This window comes from Lissotriton vulgaris, chromosome 2_1 (assembly GCF_964263255.1).
Source record: "Lissotriton vulgaris chromosome 2_1, aLisVul1.2, whole genome shotgun sequence".
Taxonomy (NCBI): Eukaryota; Metazoa; Chordata; class Amphibia; order Caudata; family Salamandridae; genus Lissotriton; species Lissotriton vulgaris.
This window is the reverse complement of record NC_141687.1, coordinates 1,792,374,610-1,792,394,086: the sequence shown is the minus strand read 5'-3', so window position 1 is coordinate 1,792,394,086 and position 19,477 is coordinate 1,792,374,610. Positions and strand designations below refer to the sequence as shown.

Genomic DNA, 19,477 nt, shown 5'->3' with positions numbered 1-19,477 from the left:
AATTGGAAACCAGAGTGGGAGCTCAAGGGCCCAGCCAACTCATGCATAGTGCGGTAGACGGCATTACTCCCGCCTGGCAGGAGAAGCTATCTTTGCATACTCCATCTGGGTGGAATTATTATCTGTTTCCCTGCCCACAGGAGTGCGGACAGCAAATTAGAAGCCTTCTCCCACCCAGCAGGAGTATGATTAAATCTTCTGATGTTTGGCAGCATACTTGCTTTCCTTGCCTGCAATCCTGCGGCAGGAAAGGCATGTTTGCTCCCATCTGGCCGTAGACTTTAACCTTTGTTTTTTTTCAGTGAATTTTTAACATAACTAACAATATAAGGGGGTGTCCTTTAAGTAAATAAGTGGATACAGTAATGCCAGTATCAGCAGTGGACATAGTAATGCCGGCATCATCTTCCACTGCTACGATCGTCCCTATTTTTAAGAAAGGTAATAAGGACAGCCCACAATGGTATCATCCGATTTCACTTATTGATGTGTCAGTGAAGGTTTTAGGGTGGGTGGTTTTAAGTCGGCTGACAGATTGGGCAGAGGACCATCAAGTTTTAATTGTTGTCCAATTTGGTTTCAGACCGGGGAAATCTACCACTGATCAATGCCTCAACTTAAATCTCATTGCAGCCAAATACACAGTGGTCAATCCAGGGATGATGTATTTGGCATTTATGGATCTGACTGTGGCTTTTGACAGAGTAAACCGTGGGAAATTATGGGCGGGCTCGGGGTGGATCCGGGGCTCATTAACATCTTAAAGTCCTTACATCTTAACACCACGGCTGCGGTCAGATATAACCGGGAGGGAATGATAACAGAATTCTCTAGGTGTTCTAGTGGGGTCAGACAGGGTTGCATATTAGCACCCTTTCTGTTCACCCTATATATAAATGGTCTGGATCATGCACTGAGTACCATACATGCAGATACCCTCAGGATAGGTACCGGCAGGATTCCCGTTCTGCTTTATGCAGATGGTGCGGTACCCCTTGCCCGTACCCCTAAGGGTCTGCAGCTCCTAATAGACGGTTTTGTGTCCTTTATGGAGAATTTGGACTTGTCCCCCAATCTTGCAAAATCCTATGCTATCGAGGTGGGGAAGAGCCGAGTAGATCCTATGAATACACAATTGGTTCTCATTACTTAGGTAAGGTTCAATCCTTTTTATATCTGGGGGTTTTAAATTTAAAATATTTATTGGAATTGAAGTGCTGAGCTATGACTAGGTGTACTGGATCAATAACGAATTTCGCACACGGGCTAGTACGCTGGACCCCAGAGCAGATCTTAAAATTATATAGCTCCATGTGCTGTGCTAAAGTGCTATATGCAAGTGAGGTATGGGGATTTATTGAGGCTAAGAAACTGCAGGTTAAAGAAAACATATCTTAGGCACCTGTTAAAAGTCCCCCAGAGCACGCCAGCGCATATTATTCATGATGATGATGATGGCAGTTAAAACCCTAGCCTGTTGGCTAATGCTCTGGGCAAATGAGGGGGCGGCTTTAAGCAGACTGGTTATACAAGACAGTTTTTCCCTCGATCATGGGCTCAAAATCCCTTGGCTAAGTTATGTGAAGGAGTCCTGTGAGACAATGGTATATGCAGATTTATTCTGCAATCCTTCTAACATGTGTATGCAGGATAAGGCCGTGGTCAAGGATCGTTTTTTTAAGTATTCTTTGACGCTTCGTGAGGACAGAGAGTTTGCCAAGCCGTTGGTGAGAGAACATCTACTAGCTTAGTCTACAGAGGGCATTGAACCATACTTGTCCTGTTTAAGCAGTGCTCACGATAGATTTTTAATGAACAGATTTAGGTTAATCATTTTGCATCATGTACTAGTAGACCCGGCAGGGTTTAGAGCATCCATAGAAATGAAGGGGCCATGTGGCAGGGACCACAGGTCTCCACAGGACACCCTTCACTTCATTTTACTATGCCCATTTTACTCATATCCCAGAAGCCTTTTCTTGAAGGGCCTCCTAAAGAAAGCCAGATTCAGACAAGTGCGTGTTGCTCTGTTATTTTTTTAATTGGCCCCAGATGCTTTTATACTTTTTTGTATTACTAATTTCTTAAGGGCTGCACTTAGATTAAGGATTACAAGGGGCAGCGAAACCCATAGATCTCCTGCTTGCCACTCTTTTAAACTGATTTAAATTTTTAGCAACTTTTTCATGGCGTGCTATAGGCCCAAATCAGGTTTGAAGATGAATTAGATGGATGAGGTATATGAAATATGTGATGAGCAAAACCCTTATTTACTTGTTGAAGCCATGCTATGTAGAATTTAGAATGCTGAACGTTTTTATAATGCGTGTACTTGTAACCTTTCCATTTTTATACATTGTATCTTTTATAGTATTTTTATATGCTGAATAAAGATTGTATTATTATTATTATTATTATTATTATTATTAAGTAAAGCTTGCCTACTGGTTTTATAAAAAGGTCAAAACATCAAAATATAAAAGCCTGTGCTTTCTCCTTGATCGGTGCTCAGGAGCACATCTCAGCCCTGGAAGCTCCAATCACCATGAAAGAGGTACAGTTGAAAAGTGTTGCAGAAGGGAGGTCCTCGAGGAGGGAACCACCCATTAGTAATAAGGGATTGCTTGAAATTAAATGAATATGTGTACTCTAATATCTGAAGGTCTATTGGCAGTGAAATAAGGAAAAATCCTCAAGAGAATTAGGAATTCAGTCACAAAGAGGTAAACTTCTTCAGAAAATGCAGATAGGAAGAAGTAGATTTTAAAAAGTAAGCATTTCATTCCACAATTTAGGACGTGAACAGAAAATGATCTGCCTTCGAAAGGAGGTTTTACGGAAGCAGGAAAAGACTAGAAGGTAGGAAGAAGAAGAACGCAAATGATGATATGGAGTGTACTTAGTCAGCTCTTTCTAAAGGAATAGGAGGGAAGATCCAAACACAATTTAAAGGAAATCCTCTCAGTAACTGGAAGCCATTGTATTTTATGTAAAATATTCTTCACATGTTTGGTATCTTTGTTTTGAGTTATCGAAGATCTATTCATATGGTTCTTAGCCATTCCCAAGTAAAGTGAATTATAATAATCAAGCCTGGGTCCAAAAATATTGGCCTCAGACATTGTAGTCTTCACTGAATGAAAGAATAACAGGATTCAGCTTTCTAAAATAAAAGGAGGAAGAAGAAACAACTGCTCATATGCCCTTGGGGGAGGAGGCTGAAAGACTGTTGGTGCTCTGGGGGGATATGGCCAAATGCCACAATGGTCCAGACCCTGCTTTACTTTTTGTTTTAGTAATCTACCCTTAAATTCAGTAGGCTTTCTCCCCAAAGGGAGGAGCAGAAAGACTGCTGTTGCTTTAGGGGAGGGGAGCATGGCTCGATGCCAGGACACACTGACCCACCCTAGTTTTTTGGGCCTGGAGCCAGAATACTGCAAACAACCCCATAGCATGCTAGAGACAAATTGGTTGACAGAGAGGGAGTCAACCCCCGTCATTCTGCATCTCACGGATGGTAGAAAAACTGCTGTGCCGTGGGGTGGAGGCTGCATTGCATTGCTCAGAAGGGCAAGCACCATTTAGTGTCTCACTTTTTTCCAGACGAGGGGCCTTTTGTCTCCCTAGGACAGACAGATAAGTGGTAAACAAAAAATCCCAGTCTGCTTTCCAAGAGGGACTGAACGCCAACCAGACAACCAGTGGAAAAATCAAGAAAAGCAATGAGGTGGGGGTGCTTGCCTGTTTGGCATATGGCCACAACCTATGCACCAGATAGTATTTCTACCTCTGGGGGTAGCAGAATCGGAGGGTTGGCTGCTCTCTGCCAGCTCATATGTGAAAACTATGCCCTAAAAAGACTATGGGCTAGATGTAGGTAATTGTAAATTACCGATTCGAAAATACCGAATTTTACCGATTCAGTGTTTTCGAATCGGTAATTGCAATGTAGATAATAATTCAGTAAAAAATACCGAATCGGTAAGATTCGGTATTTACCGAAACGGTAGTTACCGATTCGGTATTTGCCATTGATTCCTATGGGCCTGGAGGCCCATAGGAATGAATGTCAATTACCGAATCAGTAATTACCGATTTGGTAAAAGAGGGAACAAGTCAAGGGTGGCAGGGTGTCACTTTGACACCCTGTTGCACCCCTGATTAGTGCTGGGGTGCACATGTGGCATACATACACGCCCTAAGGCATGTATGTCTGTCACAAGGCACAGGTGTAAATGCATATTTATGCATTTACATAGGAATTCCTTATTTACCACCAACTAATAGTTGGTGGTAAATAAAGAATTCTTAAAGCCCAGAAGCACTCTTTTAAGTGCTTCCTACATCTCATTTACCGATTCGGTAAATACTGAATCGGTAAATGATGATTCAGTAAATACCGAATCGGTAAATACCGATTCGCTATTTACTGAATCGGTAAAATAGCCTCCTACATAGGAAAAGGCTTTTACCGGTCGTTACTGACCGGTAAAAGCCTACCTACATCTGGCCCTATATTCTCTCTCTTGTCATGGTGATAGGATGCAGTATTCAGGCTCTGGGTCAACTGGCAACCAGGGAACCCTAAAAACTATAGACTCCCCCGCGGAATCCAATGTGGTATAACTCGAGTGAAACCTTAAATGTTTTCTTACCTAGAATGCCCTGTAAACATCAAAATATAGGTCAAAACAGTCTATTTTCCCCAAATGTATGTGACGAAAACTCAGGCTGTTGGTGTATCTCCAGATTTTAACATTGACACTCATTTGTGGGCAGATCTAACATACTTGAAGAGACAAAGGAGAGTCCGCTGCACTCCAAAGTGTAATCTGCTCGTAGAAATAAGGTAAGGTAATATGATGGTTCAAACTCAGAACCTCCTGAACTGCAACTGTTCCTCATGGAACTGGTCCAATTCACCCTACTCCACAGCTATTTCAAATTTGGAGAAAAGTTCTACATTCAACTATCAGCTGTAGCCATGGGCAACTGCGCTGCTCCATCATATGCTAATTTGTTCATGCATGAGTACGAGACTGTACACACACTGACAGTACCACATTGGCAAGAACATCTACACATATACCATCGCTATACTGATGACATCTTTCTTATATGGCCAGTTACAGAACAACAACTAATTTCAGCCAGTCAGTCAGTCAAAATACACTTTATTCGATTTTTGTTAAAATCATAAAAGTCAAAACATACATGTATTAAAAAAGACATTTTAAAAATACCCACAGTTCATTTTGTTTATACATAGTGTCCATAAAAAAATCACTGAATTGGTCACCATTATACATACGAAAAGTAGCAGTTAATGTATTCATTTTTAATTTAAAACAGAGCAGTTCTAGGGATTCTTTTATTTCTACCTCTGTGCGCGGCTGTTAAAAAACTCGCTACACAAAAAGTGACATGTGCGTCCGGTAACCTTTGGAGGTAAAGCAAGGCAGGTCTCACTTGTATAAAGCCCAGTGTTTTCAGGAGGGGAATTAAATATTTTCTCCTCTCAGTATCGTAAAATGCACAAAAAAACAGGAAATGGAGAGTGTCCTGATTAGAGAACTGATCGCACTCACAGGGTGGTGCATGTTCTGGTTTACCCCACGTAGGGAAGGTACCTAATAAATAGTGGATTAAATTCAATCTGAATCTGGTTAACAGAAATCTATGCAAGGGTTTAGAGACATATTGCAGGTATGGTTCCATCGAGGGGGAAGAGGACAAAACCAGATGTGCTCTTACTAACGGTTTATTAACCTCATATTCCTCTCTCTCTAAGCGTGTCCTCCCCTGGAATTCCTTCTTAATCCATGCAATGTCCGCTTTCCTGATTATAGATGGTGTTGTATATAAATCAGGTCTTCCGAGGGCAGTGAATGATGACTTTATATATCTCAGCCAGGCTATTTTCATTGCCCCCTCCCTTGCAGTCACGTCTTTAAGGATTGTGTGATTTAAAGACAACTCGGTATTTAACCAGATATTGGCCCAAAAAAGTAAGGGGGCCATTTTCAGTCCATCTATAATATAAGGTAGGCCAACTTCCTCATGTATGGAGTATGTAGGTGTGGAGTTTGGAACCGACAGAATTCGTCTAATGAGTTTGTTCTCTACTATCTGCATACTATCCAGATTAGTATAACCCCACAGTGCTGCACCATATGAGGCTATTGAAATGCATTTACTTTTGTAAACTTTTAACACGGCTTCCATTGGTTTAGCCCCTAGTCTTTTAGTAAAATCCAACAGGGCTGCTGTGGACCTGGCTAAAGAAATACATTTGGCCTTGATTTGCGGGACCCAGGAGCCCTTCTCATCAAACAGGACCCCTAGATAAGGAAAAACCGGGACCCTGGAGAGAGCCTCGCCGTTACAGAAAAAGGTTTTTGTATGTGATTTGTTTTTTTGTGGACCCACAATCATTGTGTGCGATTTAGTTACATTGATTTTTAGATCCAATCTGGCCATAAAGGAGCCAAAGAGTTCCAAAAGGGTCTGTAGCCCGATTCCCGTGCGGGCGATGAGAACAGCATCGTCTGCATATAAAAGAGCCGGTATCTGCTTCCCATCTACCCGCGGGACATCAGCGTTGCCTGCTAACAAAGAATTCTTAAAGCCCAGAAGCACTCTTTTAAGTGCTTCCTACATCTCATTTACCGATTCGGTAAATACTGAATCGGTAAATGATGATTCAGTAAATACCGAATCGGTAAATACCGATTCGCTATTTACTGAATCGGTAAAATAGCCTCCTACATAGGAAAAGGCTTTTACCGGTCGTTACTGACCGGTAAAAGCCTACCTACATCTGGCCCTATATTCTCTCTCTTGTCATGGTGATAGGATGCAGTATTCAGGCTCTGGGTCAACTGGCAACCAGGGAACCCTAAAAACTATAGACTCCCCCGCGGAATCCAATGTGGTATAACTCGAGTGAAACCTTAAATGTTTTCTTACCTAGAATGCCCTGTAAACATCAAAATATAGGTCAAAACAGTCTATTTTCCCCAAATGTATGTGACGAAAACTCAGGCTGTTGGTGTATCTCCAGATTTTAACATTGACACTCATTTGTGGGCAGATCTAACATACTTGAAGAGACAAAGGAGAGTCCGCTGCACTCCAAAGTGTAATCTGCTCGTAGAAATAAGGTAAGGTAATATGATGGTTCAAACTCAGAACCTCCTGAACTGCAACTGTTCCTCATGGAACTGGTCCAATTCACCCTACTCCACAGCTATTTCAAATTTGGAGAAAAGTTCTACATTCAACTATCAGCTGTAGCCATGGGCAACTGCGCTGCTCCATCATATGCTAATTTGTTCATGCATGAGTACGAGACTGTACACACACTGACAGTACCACATTGGCAAGAACATCTACACATATACCATCGCTATACTGATGACATCTTTCTTATATGGCCAGTTACAGAACAACAACTAATTTCAGCCATAAACCAACTCAACACTGTGAATGATAGGATACAATTCACCCACAACATCAGTTCTTCCAGGATATCTTTTCTAGATGTCGATATAACCATCAATAGCACCCACTTGGATACTTCAATTTATACCAAACAGACTGACCGCAATAATTTCCTACATTTTTCAAGTTTTCATCAACCCAGGTTTAAACGACATTTACCTTACTCACAACTACTTCAGGCCAAAAGGATAGCATCCACAGAACACGCTTATAAACATGACAGCGCCATCATCATCAAAAAATTCTTGGACAGAGGATATCCAGACCATATAGTACAAACAGCCAGCTACAGAGTGGCAGGAATAGAACGTACCGTGTTACTAACACCTAAACCAACCAATAACTCAGCAGAACAACGAAACGTGTTTGTTTCCAAATATTCTACCAAGAGTCGACGGATTAAGCAATGTATCATTAAACATTGGCAAATCCTCCAGTTAGAACCTGATTTCAACCAAATCTTTGAACAATTTCCCATTTTTGCATACCAGCGTTCAAGAAATCTACAATCTCTGTTGAAATCACGTGCTATCAAGTCCATTACATACAAGGGAACAATCCTGTGTCACAACTGTACTAACTGCCATAATATCATTCCAGGTAACATCGTAACACATCCCACACAAGGCACCTCTATCCGTCTACAGGTTAATGCAACTTGTGACACCACCAACGTGGTATATCTTTTGAAATGCCCTTATGGTTTACCCTATGTAGGTAAGACTGAACAGAAGATCAAAATCAGATTGACAGCACATCGCAGCAATATCAGGAACAAGAATTTAAAATCCTGCGTTGCAGCTCACTCCACCCAAATGAATCACAATGTCAGCCAAATCCGCTTCCAAATTTTGGAGGTGGTAAAAAAAACGACGGGCATCGATCCCAAAAAATTTCTATTACAAAGAGAACTTTACTGGATACACAGACTTTGTTCTACCCATCCGAAAGGACTCAACAAGAGATTGGAATATAGTAGTTTCTTATAAATGTTGCTTGTGCTCTCTTGGCATCTTCCATTTTTCCTTTCCCTACATTGTTCTTCTTCCTTTCTTTCCATTGTTTGCTTATATTTTCCCCCATTACACTTTCGTTGACTTTTGTTTTCTTTTTCATTTTTCAGTCCATCTGTTGTTTTCCTTTCTGATTCTGTCCACTCGAGGACTGTTGTTTTCTCATATTCTTAAGTGAATTCATCACCATCTTTTTTCCTTTGCTAGAGAGGCGTTGGCGTAGGAACTATGACAACAATGATAGAGAGAGATATAAGAAAGCTCTGCTTAGCTACAAAAAACTCATCATTAAGGAAAAATGCAATTTTTTCACTACACAAATAGAATCAGCTCAAAACTCGAGCAAACAGCTATTCCAGGTGGTTAAAAAATTAGCCAACCCCCCGGCCCCTGACTCCATAGAACCATCTCAAACTTTTTGTAATGAAGTTGCAGAATTCTTCAAAGAAAAGGTCAAAGATATTTTCGATAATTTCATTAAAAGAACTTTTACTGCTTCAGCTTGTCTGGATAACCCCCATATATCAGTAAAGCCAATTTTGGAGGCTTTCTCCTCACTCTCTCAGGCGTCCACGGAAGAGATTATGAACACTGTTAAATCAGGATCACCTATGGACCCATGCCCCCCGCTTATTCTTAAACCAGTCTCTAATCTGATAGCCCCGGTGCTTACTAATATTTGTAACGCCATGTTCCGGACAGGTGACTACCCTACAATTTGGAAGAAAGTCATTTTGAAACCCCTCCTAAAAAAACGACACTAAATCCAGCAGAGTTAAAAAGCTATCGACCTATTGCCTCGCTCCCCTATCCATCAAAATTTTTCGAAAAGGCAATGAATCTGCAACTGTCGAGCTTCATCGACAAGAATGAGCTGCTAGATGATACCCAATTTGGGTTCAGAAAGGGCCATGGGACCGAGACCGCCTTGATAAAAGCAGCAGGGAGGTCAGCATAATCATGGACCGGGGCGGTGCAGCGGTCTTAATACTTCTAGATCTGTCCGCAGCTTTCGACACGGTCGATCATAACATCTTGATCGACCGTGTCGCTGCTATTGGCATTCAGGGCAAAGCTAAGGCTCTCTTGGCATCCTTTTTATCGGACAGAGAGCAGTCTATGAAAATGGGGAGTTACTACTCGCCTGATTTCACCTTGCCTTGTGGAGTTCCCCAGGGCTCCTCGCTAAGTCCGACGCATTTTAACATCTATGTGTCGGACTTGGCGAGGGTGATTAAGTCATTTGGCATTGGATTAACATCATATGCCGATGACACCCAGTTAGTCCTGGCAATCCACAAAAATGGAGCAGTAGTGGCCGCTAACTTCCAGGAGGGTATGAGAGCAATTAGCACCTGGATGGATCAGAACTGTTTAAAACTAAATTCTGACAAGACGGAGGTCATGCTATTTGGTGAGCTGACCCCGTCTTGGTCCCCAGTCTGGTGGCCATCGGAGCTGGGAGCTCCTCCCCTACCGGTATCAAAAGTCAGAAATCTGGGAGTCTTATTTGACAATAGGCTAACTTTTGTCAGCCACGCTAACGCAGTGGTCTCAGCGTCCTTCTATACCTTAAGAATGGTAAAGAAATTACTCCCTTTTCTACCCCCAAACGCAGGCAAAACCTAAATGTCCACTCTGGTTTTATCTAAGGTGGATTATTGCAAAGGCCTATTGTTGAATGCACAGGAGCAAGTTTTGAACAAATTACAGCTTGTGCAAAACGCTGCTGCAAGGATCCTAACCGGCACACCTAAATTTTCATCCATCTATCCCATCATTCGTCAACTACACTGGTTGCCGATCAGATGTCGCACAAAGTTTAAGGCCTTGCGCATTATATACAAAGCACTGAACAATACTGGACCAGATTTCTTAAAAAAATCTATCAGTGTCTACAAACCCAACGTTCATCGGCATTTCAACTGCTTAGCATCCCGCGCACTATGAAAGCAACATGGGGAGACAAACGCTTCGTGGTTGCTGCCTCAAAATTATGGAACGTGCTTCCTCCTCATATTAAATTCAGTTCATCTTTACTAATATTTCGGAAACACCTTAAAACTTGGCTTTTTGACCAGTAAAATTTAGCAGGAACCCCTTGCAATTTCTGTGAACTCCAGCGCCGAGACACCGGAAGGTAGTTGTGCGCTATAGAAATTTTATAAATAAATAAAATAAATAAATAGTATGGTTCTGGGCGTTTTCTCCTCTAGTCATTGTTCATTAACCTAAATCTTTCCTTAATTTATATCGTGTTTGGATTCATTTTGTTTCTTATTGATAGTATAGGCTTTGGTTTCCGTATTTATAATCTTGTTCTTTGCTACTTTTCTTGCTTCTCCTTTTCGCCTACGTACTTCTTCTCATTTTTTCTCATCTTATTCCTATGCACTATTTATTTCTAGAATAGGTTGTGATTCTGTTCTTATTTAGTCTTTATTAACTTTAGTTCATTTGTAATTGCACAGTCACGCGTTACTATGTTGTTTTAATTCACTGTCATTTCTAATGTTTTTCCGTTTATGCTGTATTCACCGTAGCTGACGTGTCCCTTTTCCATGTCCTTTAGAGTTCTTATAGTTTTTTTTCTTGCTTTTTACATTTTTATCACGGAATCCGTTCCAGTTCTCATTCCATTTGCTTAAATCGCAAACATGCATGCGTGACTCCACGCGCTTTTCATCTTCGCGCCGGGGCATGGCGTTTCTAACCTCGGCACCTGAGTACTTAGACGCCAGTTATTGGATACACCGCGGTAAGTTTCTCATCTAACCATCGTCACTCTGCATGTACTGCTAGTCACCTCTTATCTGTTTCCTATGTGACCGTGGTGGCGTTTCCTTTCAGTTCCCTTGGTTTATAATACACTAGCGTACTACGGCAAGTAATATCTTTGATGGTTTCTCCTAACAGCTTGTCATCACCATTCAGGTTCATGCGCTGTTCCAGCACGTTGTTCTCTAGCACGTACCTACTCATTACGTTTTTTCTTTCTATTTATTATTGTTTATCACTAGTCACAGATCTTTATTTTCTATGAGCAGGCTTGCAACAACACACTGGGCTTTTTCGTGCACCTTTGACTGTTAGTATTACCCTCGGACCCTGTATAGAGTGTTAAATGTGTTTCCTCTGCTTTTTACATTTTTATCACGGAACCCGTTCCAGTTCTCATTCCATTTGCTTAAATCGCAAACACGCATGCGCAACTCCACACGCTTTTCAGCTTCGCGCCGGGGCATGGCGTTTCTAACCTCGGCACCTGAGCACTTAGACGCCAGTTATTGGATACACCGCGGTAAGTTTCTCATCTAACCATCGTCACTCTGCATGTACTGCTAGTCACCTCTTATCTGTTTCCTATGTGACCGTGGTGGCGTTTCCTTTCAGTTCCCTTGGTTTATAATACACTAGCGTACTACGGCAAGTAATATCTTTGACGGTTTCTCCTAACAGCTTGTCATCACCATTCAGGTTCATGCGCTGTTCCATCACGTTGTTCTGTAGCACGTACCTACTCTTTACGTTTTTTCTTTCTATTTTTTATTGTTTATCACTAGTCACCGATCTTTATTTTCTATGAGCAGGCTCGCAACAACACACTGGGCTTTTTCGTGCACCTTTGACTGTTAGTATTACCCTCGGACCCTGTATAGAGTGTTAAATGTGTTTCCTCTGAATTTCCCAGCAGACCTATGGACCCCCTGAAGAAGAGCCTTTGGCTCGAAATGCATCGGGGCTAATACAGTACCGTGTGTATTTTTGATACACACTAATGAACTAGTTTTTGAAATACGACAATCATACTTGGATGGAATTGTACCTATGAACATTGAAAGTTTGTTTTCAAACACTTGGAACACAAAGTGAATAAAACTTTGTTCCTCTACTTTTGGATTACCCGGTGTAAATTCCTTTTGCATGACCTTTCAGCACACAGGAGTGCTCAAGGGCTCCACCATGCATTGTTAAGGTTTTTCTCAGATCTAACATACGCCATGGGAATGGGCTAAAACTGTACCATGAGAAGACTTCATTGACACGCCAATGACTTCATATGGGCTAAGTTCAGATGGAGAGTTATAGGCCCACCCACAATATTGGAACACCACTTTTATTGGGAATGCTAGGTGGTGTGAACTTAGTTGGTCCCCACCGGTTCCAGAACTTTACATCACACAAATGTTAGGAAAATCCATGATTTTATTCGAAGCTTGACAGCTGCATTTCTTTCTTGGCAGAAAGATGTATTTGGATCAATGCAAGTCACTGAACCGTGAATTCCACATGCATGTTTATTTTTCAGAAATGTCTCGGATTGGTTAGTTTCCCTTGATGCCAGCCGAGCCTAGGCCCAAATAAGGCATCTACCCACATTGCCAGAAAATGTGAACTTCAAAGCAAACATTTTGATGTTTCTACATTACATTTTGGGGCCTCCCTGTTGCGGCAATAGACCCCTCCACATGAGTGGTGTTGTGTTTTTATCAGGAGAAGTGTGGGAATGCTATTAGGTGGGAATTCTGTTGATCCCAGGGATATTTGAACTTTACCTCAACGAAATGTGTGTAAATTCCATGATTTTAACCAAAGTTTGTCATTTGGAGGGTATTTGTGGTGGGAAAACATAGTGAAATCCACACCATCCTGAACTCACTTGAGTGCTTAGTTTTCTAGAAATGTCTGAGCTTGGAAGGGTTCTCTGGGTGCCAGCCACGACGTAACCCAAATACCACATCATCAAATTAATGATGTTCAAAGGAAAAATCTTGATATTTCCTTGTTGAATATTTGGATCTTTCCTGTTGCTGGTGATAGACTGATCCACACAAGTGGTGTACCTTTTTTATCTGGAAAAAGTTTGGGATTATAAAATAGTAGAGCTTTTGGTATTACCAAATAGAGTTCTCTTAAATGTGCAAGAAAGAACATATTTTGCAAAAAGCCCTCTGAATCGCATGATATTATGAGCAACCCCAAACGTACACTAGTAAAAATACTGAGTGTTCCAAAATCCTTATCTTGGTTACATTTAGAAAATACATAGGTTTACCTCATGCATATCCATTCATTATATTTTACCATATGTATGGATTTCTGAATGGTACTTGTTAGACCTGGCACCATTGGTGTGGGTCTCCCTTCCATTTATTTGCTGTTGCCTCCCATGTTTTGCTATGTTTTTGCTGGACTAGATGCTTTGGGCACTTTGCCACTGCTATTCAGTGCAAGTGCTCCCTATTGTAAATTGTTGTAATGGATTATTGACTCCATGATTGCCTATTTGATTTACTTGTCAGACCCTAGTACAGTGCACCATGTGTGCCTAGGTCCTGTAAATGCTGCTGGTGGGCTTGCAGCACTGGTTGTGCCACCCACAGACAGAAGCAGCTTGTAAAATATGGCTCAGGCCTGCCATTGCAGAGCCTGTGTGCAGTCTGGGACTGTCATGCCAACTTGACGAGTGCACACAATTGCCAGTCCCTAAACCTTCACTTTTTTACATATTAGTCACCCCTAAGGTAGGTCCAAGGGCAGGGTGTATTGTATGTAAAAGATAGGACATGCCCTGATGTGTGTGACATGTCCTGATAGTGAATTACAGCCAATTTCGTTTTGCACTATTGCAAGGCTACCTGTTCCCATAGGCCAGAATGGGCAGTTTGATTATAACATCTTATAATCCTAACTGCCCCAGGGAACAAGGTAGAAATTCGATTTAAGTATGCCTGAACTCAGAATGTTAAAATACATCTTTTAGTGAAGGTGATTTTTACATTCTGTGTTTGAAAATACCACTTTTAGAAAGTAGGTATTTTCTTGCCTAACCATCCAGCATGCCTCTCCTAGGTTTGTGTATTCCAGGTCTGGTTTATGAGTGGCAGGTGGCTGGAGAGGGCCTTGGCTCCAGCAGTCTGATGGGTCAGGGCTAGGCTGAGTAGGACCTGCATTGAATAGAGAGTAGGGGTGGCCATTTCCTTTCACTGACCTGAGCCCTCATAGAATAAAGAGAAGGGGGAAGAGATTTCCTTTTAGCTACCTGGGCCAGGTATGCTCTCAAACAATGATGTCTCCACCTCCTACCAAGAAGCTGCACCCAGGAGGACAGAACTAGTTTTTACTAGGTACAGACACTCTCTGCCTTCAGAGAACAAAGGAGTTTGCAGTATAAATATAGGGGCCCAGACCCCAGAACTTTAGATCACTTCTGGGAATCAAGATGGATCTTTGTCAAGGAGAGAAACCAAGGAGGCTGAAAGAGGAGACTGCCCCAGTGCTGGTTGCTATCTGGGGTAAGCCTGCAGTGGTTACTCAATTACAAGGAAAGGGAAAAATGAACTTTCTGTGCTTTAACATTTTGAGGAAGATATCTAAGGGCTTGAAACTGAGCTTCCGCCCTGTCTGAAGTTCATGGACACCAAGACTTCACCACGAGCTCCCCACTGAATTTCCTTGTTGGGAATTCTACCTGCAGAGAGGTGCCTGCTGTTGTTCTGGGTACCGCTAGTGTCTGCATGTCGCTGGGAGCTGGAAGCAAGACGCAATGAGGAAAAGTGTGACGCCGTCGCAGCAGTTGCCATGTCATTGCCGAAGAAGCGTGTCGCCGACGCAGCCGCTCGCTGTCGCATCACTGTCAGAGCGCTTTGCATCACCAGAGAAGTGTGGCGCCGCTGCAGAGGTTGCATCCAATTTCTTTGATATAAACAGTTACTTGGCTCACTTATTTTTTCATATGTACATTTTTTATGAAAAACATAGAGATACTTTAAAGAAAAATGCACACACCAAACGTTTTTTCTTGTATTCAAAGTTGTAATTATTCAATCACTTTGCAAAAGATTTGTTCTTTTTAGACATTTAAGAATTGGATGTCCATATACATTGAAAATATAATGACAATAAATAAGTGCTGCAGTGAATAAAGGTGATCTGTGACTAGTGGTGACTGTTATAGTGATACAGTTTTGTGAAAAATGCAATTAGAAACACTGGCCCAGCAATAACTTCATCTCAGTCTCCTTCCTTGAGGTGAGCAAGTCCCGCCGTGCTTCTCCAATTTTGGTTGAGTCATGCACACACCCATCACTAAAACAGGCACCTTTTATCTAATTTTAGGTTGTCCAGCCCTTTTGTCCTGATGAAGACCCGAAACGGTTGCTAATAAACCGGCACCATACCGCTGGGTCGAAACGGCGACGCTAATCCACCAATTGGTCCTCACTACATCTCAACAGAAAAATATGATTTACAATACTGTTTGAGGAAATTGAAGTTATTGCTGGGCCAGTGTTTCTAATTGCATTTTTCACGAAACTGTATCACTATAACAGTCACCACTAGTCACAGATCACGTTTATTCACTGCAGCACTTATTTATTGTCATTATATTTTCAATGTATATGGACAACCGATTTTTAAATGTCTAAAAAGAACAAATCTTTTGCAAAGTGATTGGATAATTACAACTTTGCATACAAGAAAAAACGTTTGGTGTGTACATTTTTCTTTAAAGTATCTATATGTTTTTCATAAAAAAGTACATATGAAAAAATAAGTGAGCCAAGTAACTGTTTATATCAAAGAAATTGTGTACAATCCGACAGAACCACTATTTGCATATCACGTAATACCCAGGTTCTGAGGGTCACTGGGTCACCCCATTATAATTAATGGCTGCAGAGGTTGCAGTCTCATCACCAGAGAAGTGTGTCGAAGAGCCTGTTGCAGCTCCAAAGTTCATCGATTTTGACGCACGGCCGTCGAGTATGCACACATCACATCCACGTTGTCGCATTGCATCAAAGACGCCATTTTTACGCATCGCACCGGATTGTCACATCTCATCGAGGCGCCATCTTTTCGCATTGTCACCGGGCCACAGTAAGAGACAACTCATCAACTCCCCACACAGTAAGGAAGCGACGCATCACCTCCCCTGCGCTGCAGTAAGGAACCAACGCATCCACACCCCTGAGTGTAAGGAACGGCGCAGCAATCCCTGCGACCCTTTTGTTTGTATTACGTGACGCATCTCAGGTACTTTGAGAGTAAAGTGTCGCACTTACCATCTACATTGAACTAAGCTATTTTCTACCATTTGAAAGACTTTTGTTTGATTTCAGTAATGTGGATTTTGTTGTTCGGTCTTGTGTTAAATCTAGTAAAGATTACTTATTTTTCTAAACTGGTGTGGTGTCCAAATTTACTGCTTTCACTGTGTTACTGGGTGTGTTCACAGTATGTTACTTCTGAAGATTGGCAATTGGGGCAAACAATTACAGATGAGAACATTTGCACCTATTTCTGTTTTTTCCTACTTACTTTTATTAGTTTTTAATTAGTTCAATGATAAGTTTTGGAAAAACCAAGAGCGATCTACACAAATGATCCCTTTCTGAATTGCTCGCAGGTATGTAGAAACCACAAAAGTGCAAAAACATTACTACCACTAAGAAAATTGCAGAACCTTTGTAAAAAGGTATTTTTCCTTGCAACTCTGACTGTTCCTGAAAGATAGGCAGTGGGCAATCTTAGCTCAGCAAATATTATGTTGATGCCATTCTTCAAAAAAAAACCAGACTTTGCCCAGCATAGTTTTCCAATATTTCTAAAAGACACCCAAAATTATGTTACATTTTGGCTACTTTGATGGCTCCGTCTAATAGATTCCACAACTCCTAGGTACCATTAGATTGTTGGTAACACAGATGATATAACAAAATATCCACATAAGTTATGGCAACAGAAGTGCTCTCAAGCCATACCTAAAAACATAGATATTAATATGGGATCGCTAAGGGTAGCAATTGCTCAGTTGCATAAATGGTAGGAGCACCCATGGCCCTATCGCCTGGGAGGGAAATGCCCTCTTCCCATGGGCATTGACTGGGTAGTATAAGACTACATCATAGCTCTAGTATCTGGTGCCACTGCGCCCTCTTCAAAATGAGTAACTATACCCTTGCATCTGTTGCCCACAGCTAACACTTTTGAACTCCTAGCTCAGCTCTTGGGACTTCTGGTCAGCATGTGTTAAAAGGTGTATGACTAGCAAGACTGCATGATATCTGACTTAAAAAAACGAAATTGAAAAGGTTGTCTTTTTCTTTCGCATTTAGAAAAAAAACATCAGATTAAGGGCCATATGTATCATACTTCCGTTTTGCGAATTTCAATTAGCGAATCTTAAGGAATCGCTATTTAGAATTCGCAAAACGGTATGTAGGTAGGTAATCTAGGAATTTTAGCGATTCCTTACTATTCCTTGTTTGCGAATTCGCAAATTGCGAATTCGCAAATAAGGAATACTTCCCATTCATTTCTATGGGCCAGCCCATAGGAATGAAGGGGAAATTTGCTAATCGCTATTTGCTAATCGCAAATTGTGCGAATTTTCAAGGGTGCAGGGGGTGTCTCAAGAACACCCTGCTGCACCCCTGAAAATGACATGTGTGCGCATATGGCGCACATACATGCCCTAAGGGCATGCATGTGCGTTACGTGCCACAATGAAAAATGCCAATTTGTGCTTATTGAAAAGGAATCGCAATTTACCACCAACTTTCAGTTGGTGGTAAATTGCGATTCCTTAAACCAAATTCGCAAGAGAAAAAAGCTTCTTACATAGCAATTAAGGAATCGCAAAATTGCGATTCCTTAAATGCTATGGCAAAATAAGGAATCGCAAATTTTTGCAATTCCTCATTTTGCTACTTTTTCATACATTGCAAATGTGCAAAAATGGCCGTTTTCCGATTCGCAAAGGCCGAAATTCGGCGAATTTCGGCCTTTGCGAATCGAAAATAGCTTCATACATATGGCCCTAAGGCTTTTCTCGCAAATTGTGACACAGCTAAAATAGAAATATGTTCGCATGTAATATTTTGCAGACCTTTAAAGTGTCTTCTTCTCTAAAAACTGCAACTAAATCAAAAATTGACTAATCATGTTTACAACTAATTGCCATTTGTTTATTTTAGATTGAATCATCTCCCTCTCTTCATTCAAATGACTCCCCTTCACTCTGATTGGAGCTACTCTGGCCTAAAAGGGGTTATTCCTTCAGTTCTTCACTACAGTCTGCTGGGCTACAGCTTTTTCATCCCGGATGCAGTAGGTAATATTAATCAATTACCACTTAACTTGTATGTGCTGATGCTCTTAATAACTGGAGTCGATGTGCACAACAACAAGCCCTGTTCGTGATGCCGCAGCCCCGTGGCATTTCTACAGCATGAGCCACATGAGCCGCACACTGTGTCCTTTCTATGAATGTGTAGCTCATCCGGTTTGGGGACTAGCATTACACGGAGCTTTGTAATAGAGCACAGAGACATGTTTAGCTCTTGTCGTTGGTGTATATTTCACGCCTGATGGGGCAAAAGGCGACGTGCAAACCGCACACGAGTCCTTCATGATCCATGCATGCTTGTGTCTTTGTGTCTCCCCGTTATTTCATGCTGGTCCGCTGCCAGCAGGTGCAAGGCATTTCTTTCAATATGTCTTACAGTTGGTGTCATGAAGGCAGACTCTTAAAAGAAAGCCTCTCCTCAAGATACGTTTTTAAAAGGGAGAGAATGTGGACCTGCCTGCCTGGCGACCAGCATCGACTCTCACTTTGGAGTCCACAAAAGTGACACTTCATAGGCCATGACACCAGTCCCGGAGGGATACAGAAGCTAAGCTGCTACATATCCAGTGCGAAGCAAGGCCAGCACCTGAAACTGCATTGATCCTTTTTTTAAAACCATCAGCTGCACAGTTCCACAGATTTTCAAACATCTGAGTAAATCTAACACACTGGTTATCAATTCTAGCACAGTAAATTCTAATTTACTGGTTGTCTATTCTGACATACATATCAGTGACCCTTAAATGTCAGCAGAACATCGAGATGACAATATAGGAATATATTGCATATAGTACCCATTGTGCATTTTTTTTATATTGCATATTTA

At 41.5% G+C, this 19,477-nt stretch overlaps 1 protein-coding gene across 1 annotated transcript in view; it reads left to right on the top strand.

Annotated features, from left to right (window-relative positions):
• The window catches only part of LOC147733283 (SITS-binding protein-like), a 1,106,372-nt gene that overhangs the window by 897,569 nt on the left and 189,326 nt on the right, over positions 1–19,477 (top strand). The window contains exon 7 of the mRNA XM_086957841.1: positions 18,500–18,636. Coding sequence (XP_086813967.1) covers positions 18,500–18,636 — 137 coding nt within the window. The remainder of the gene's footprint in view (positions 1–18,499; positions 18,637–19,477) is intronic.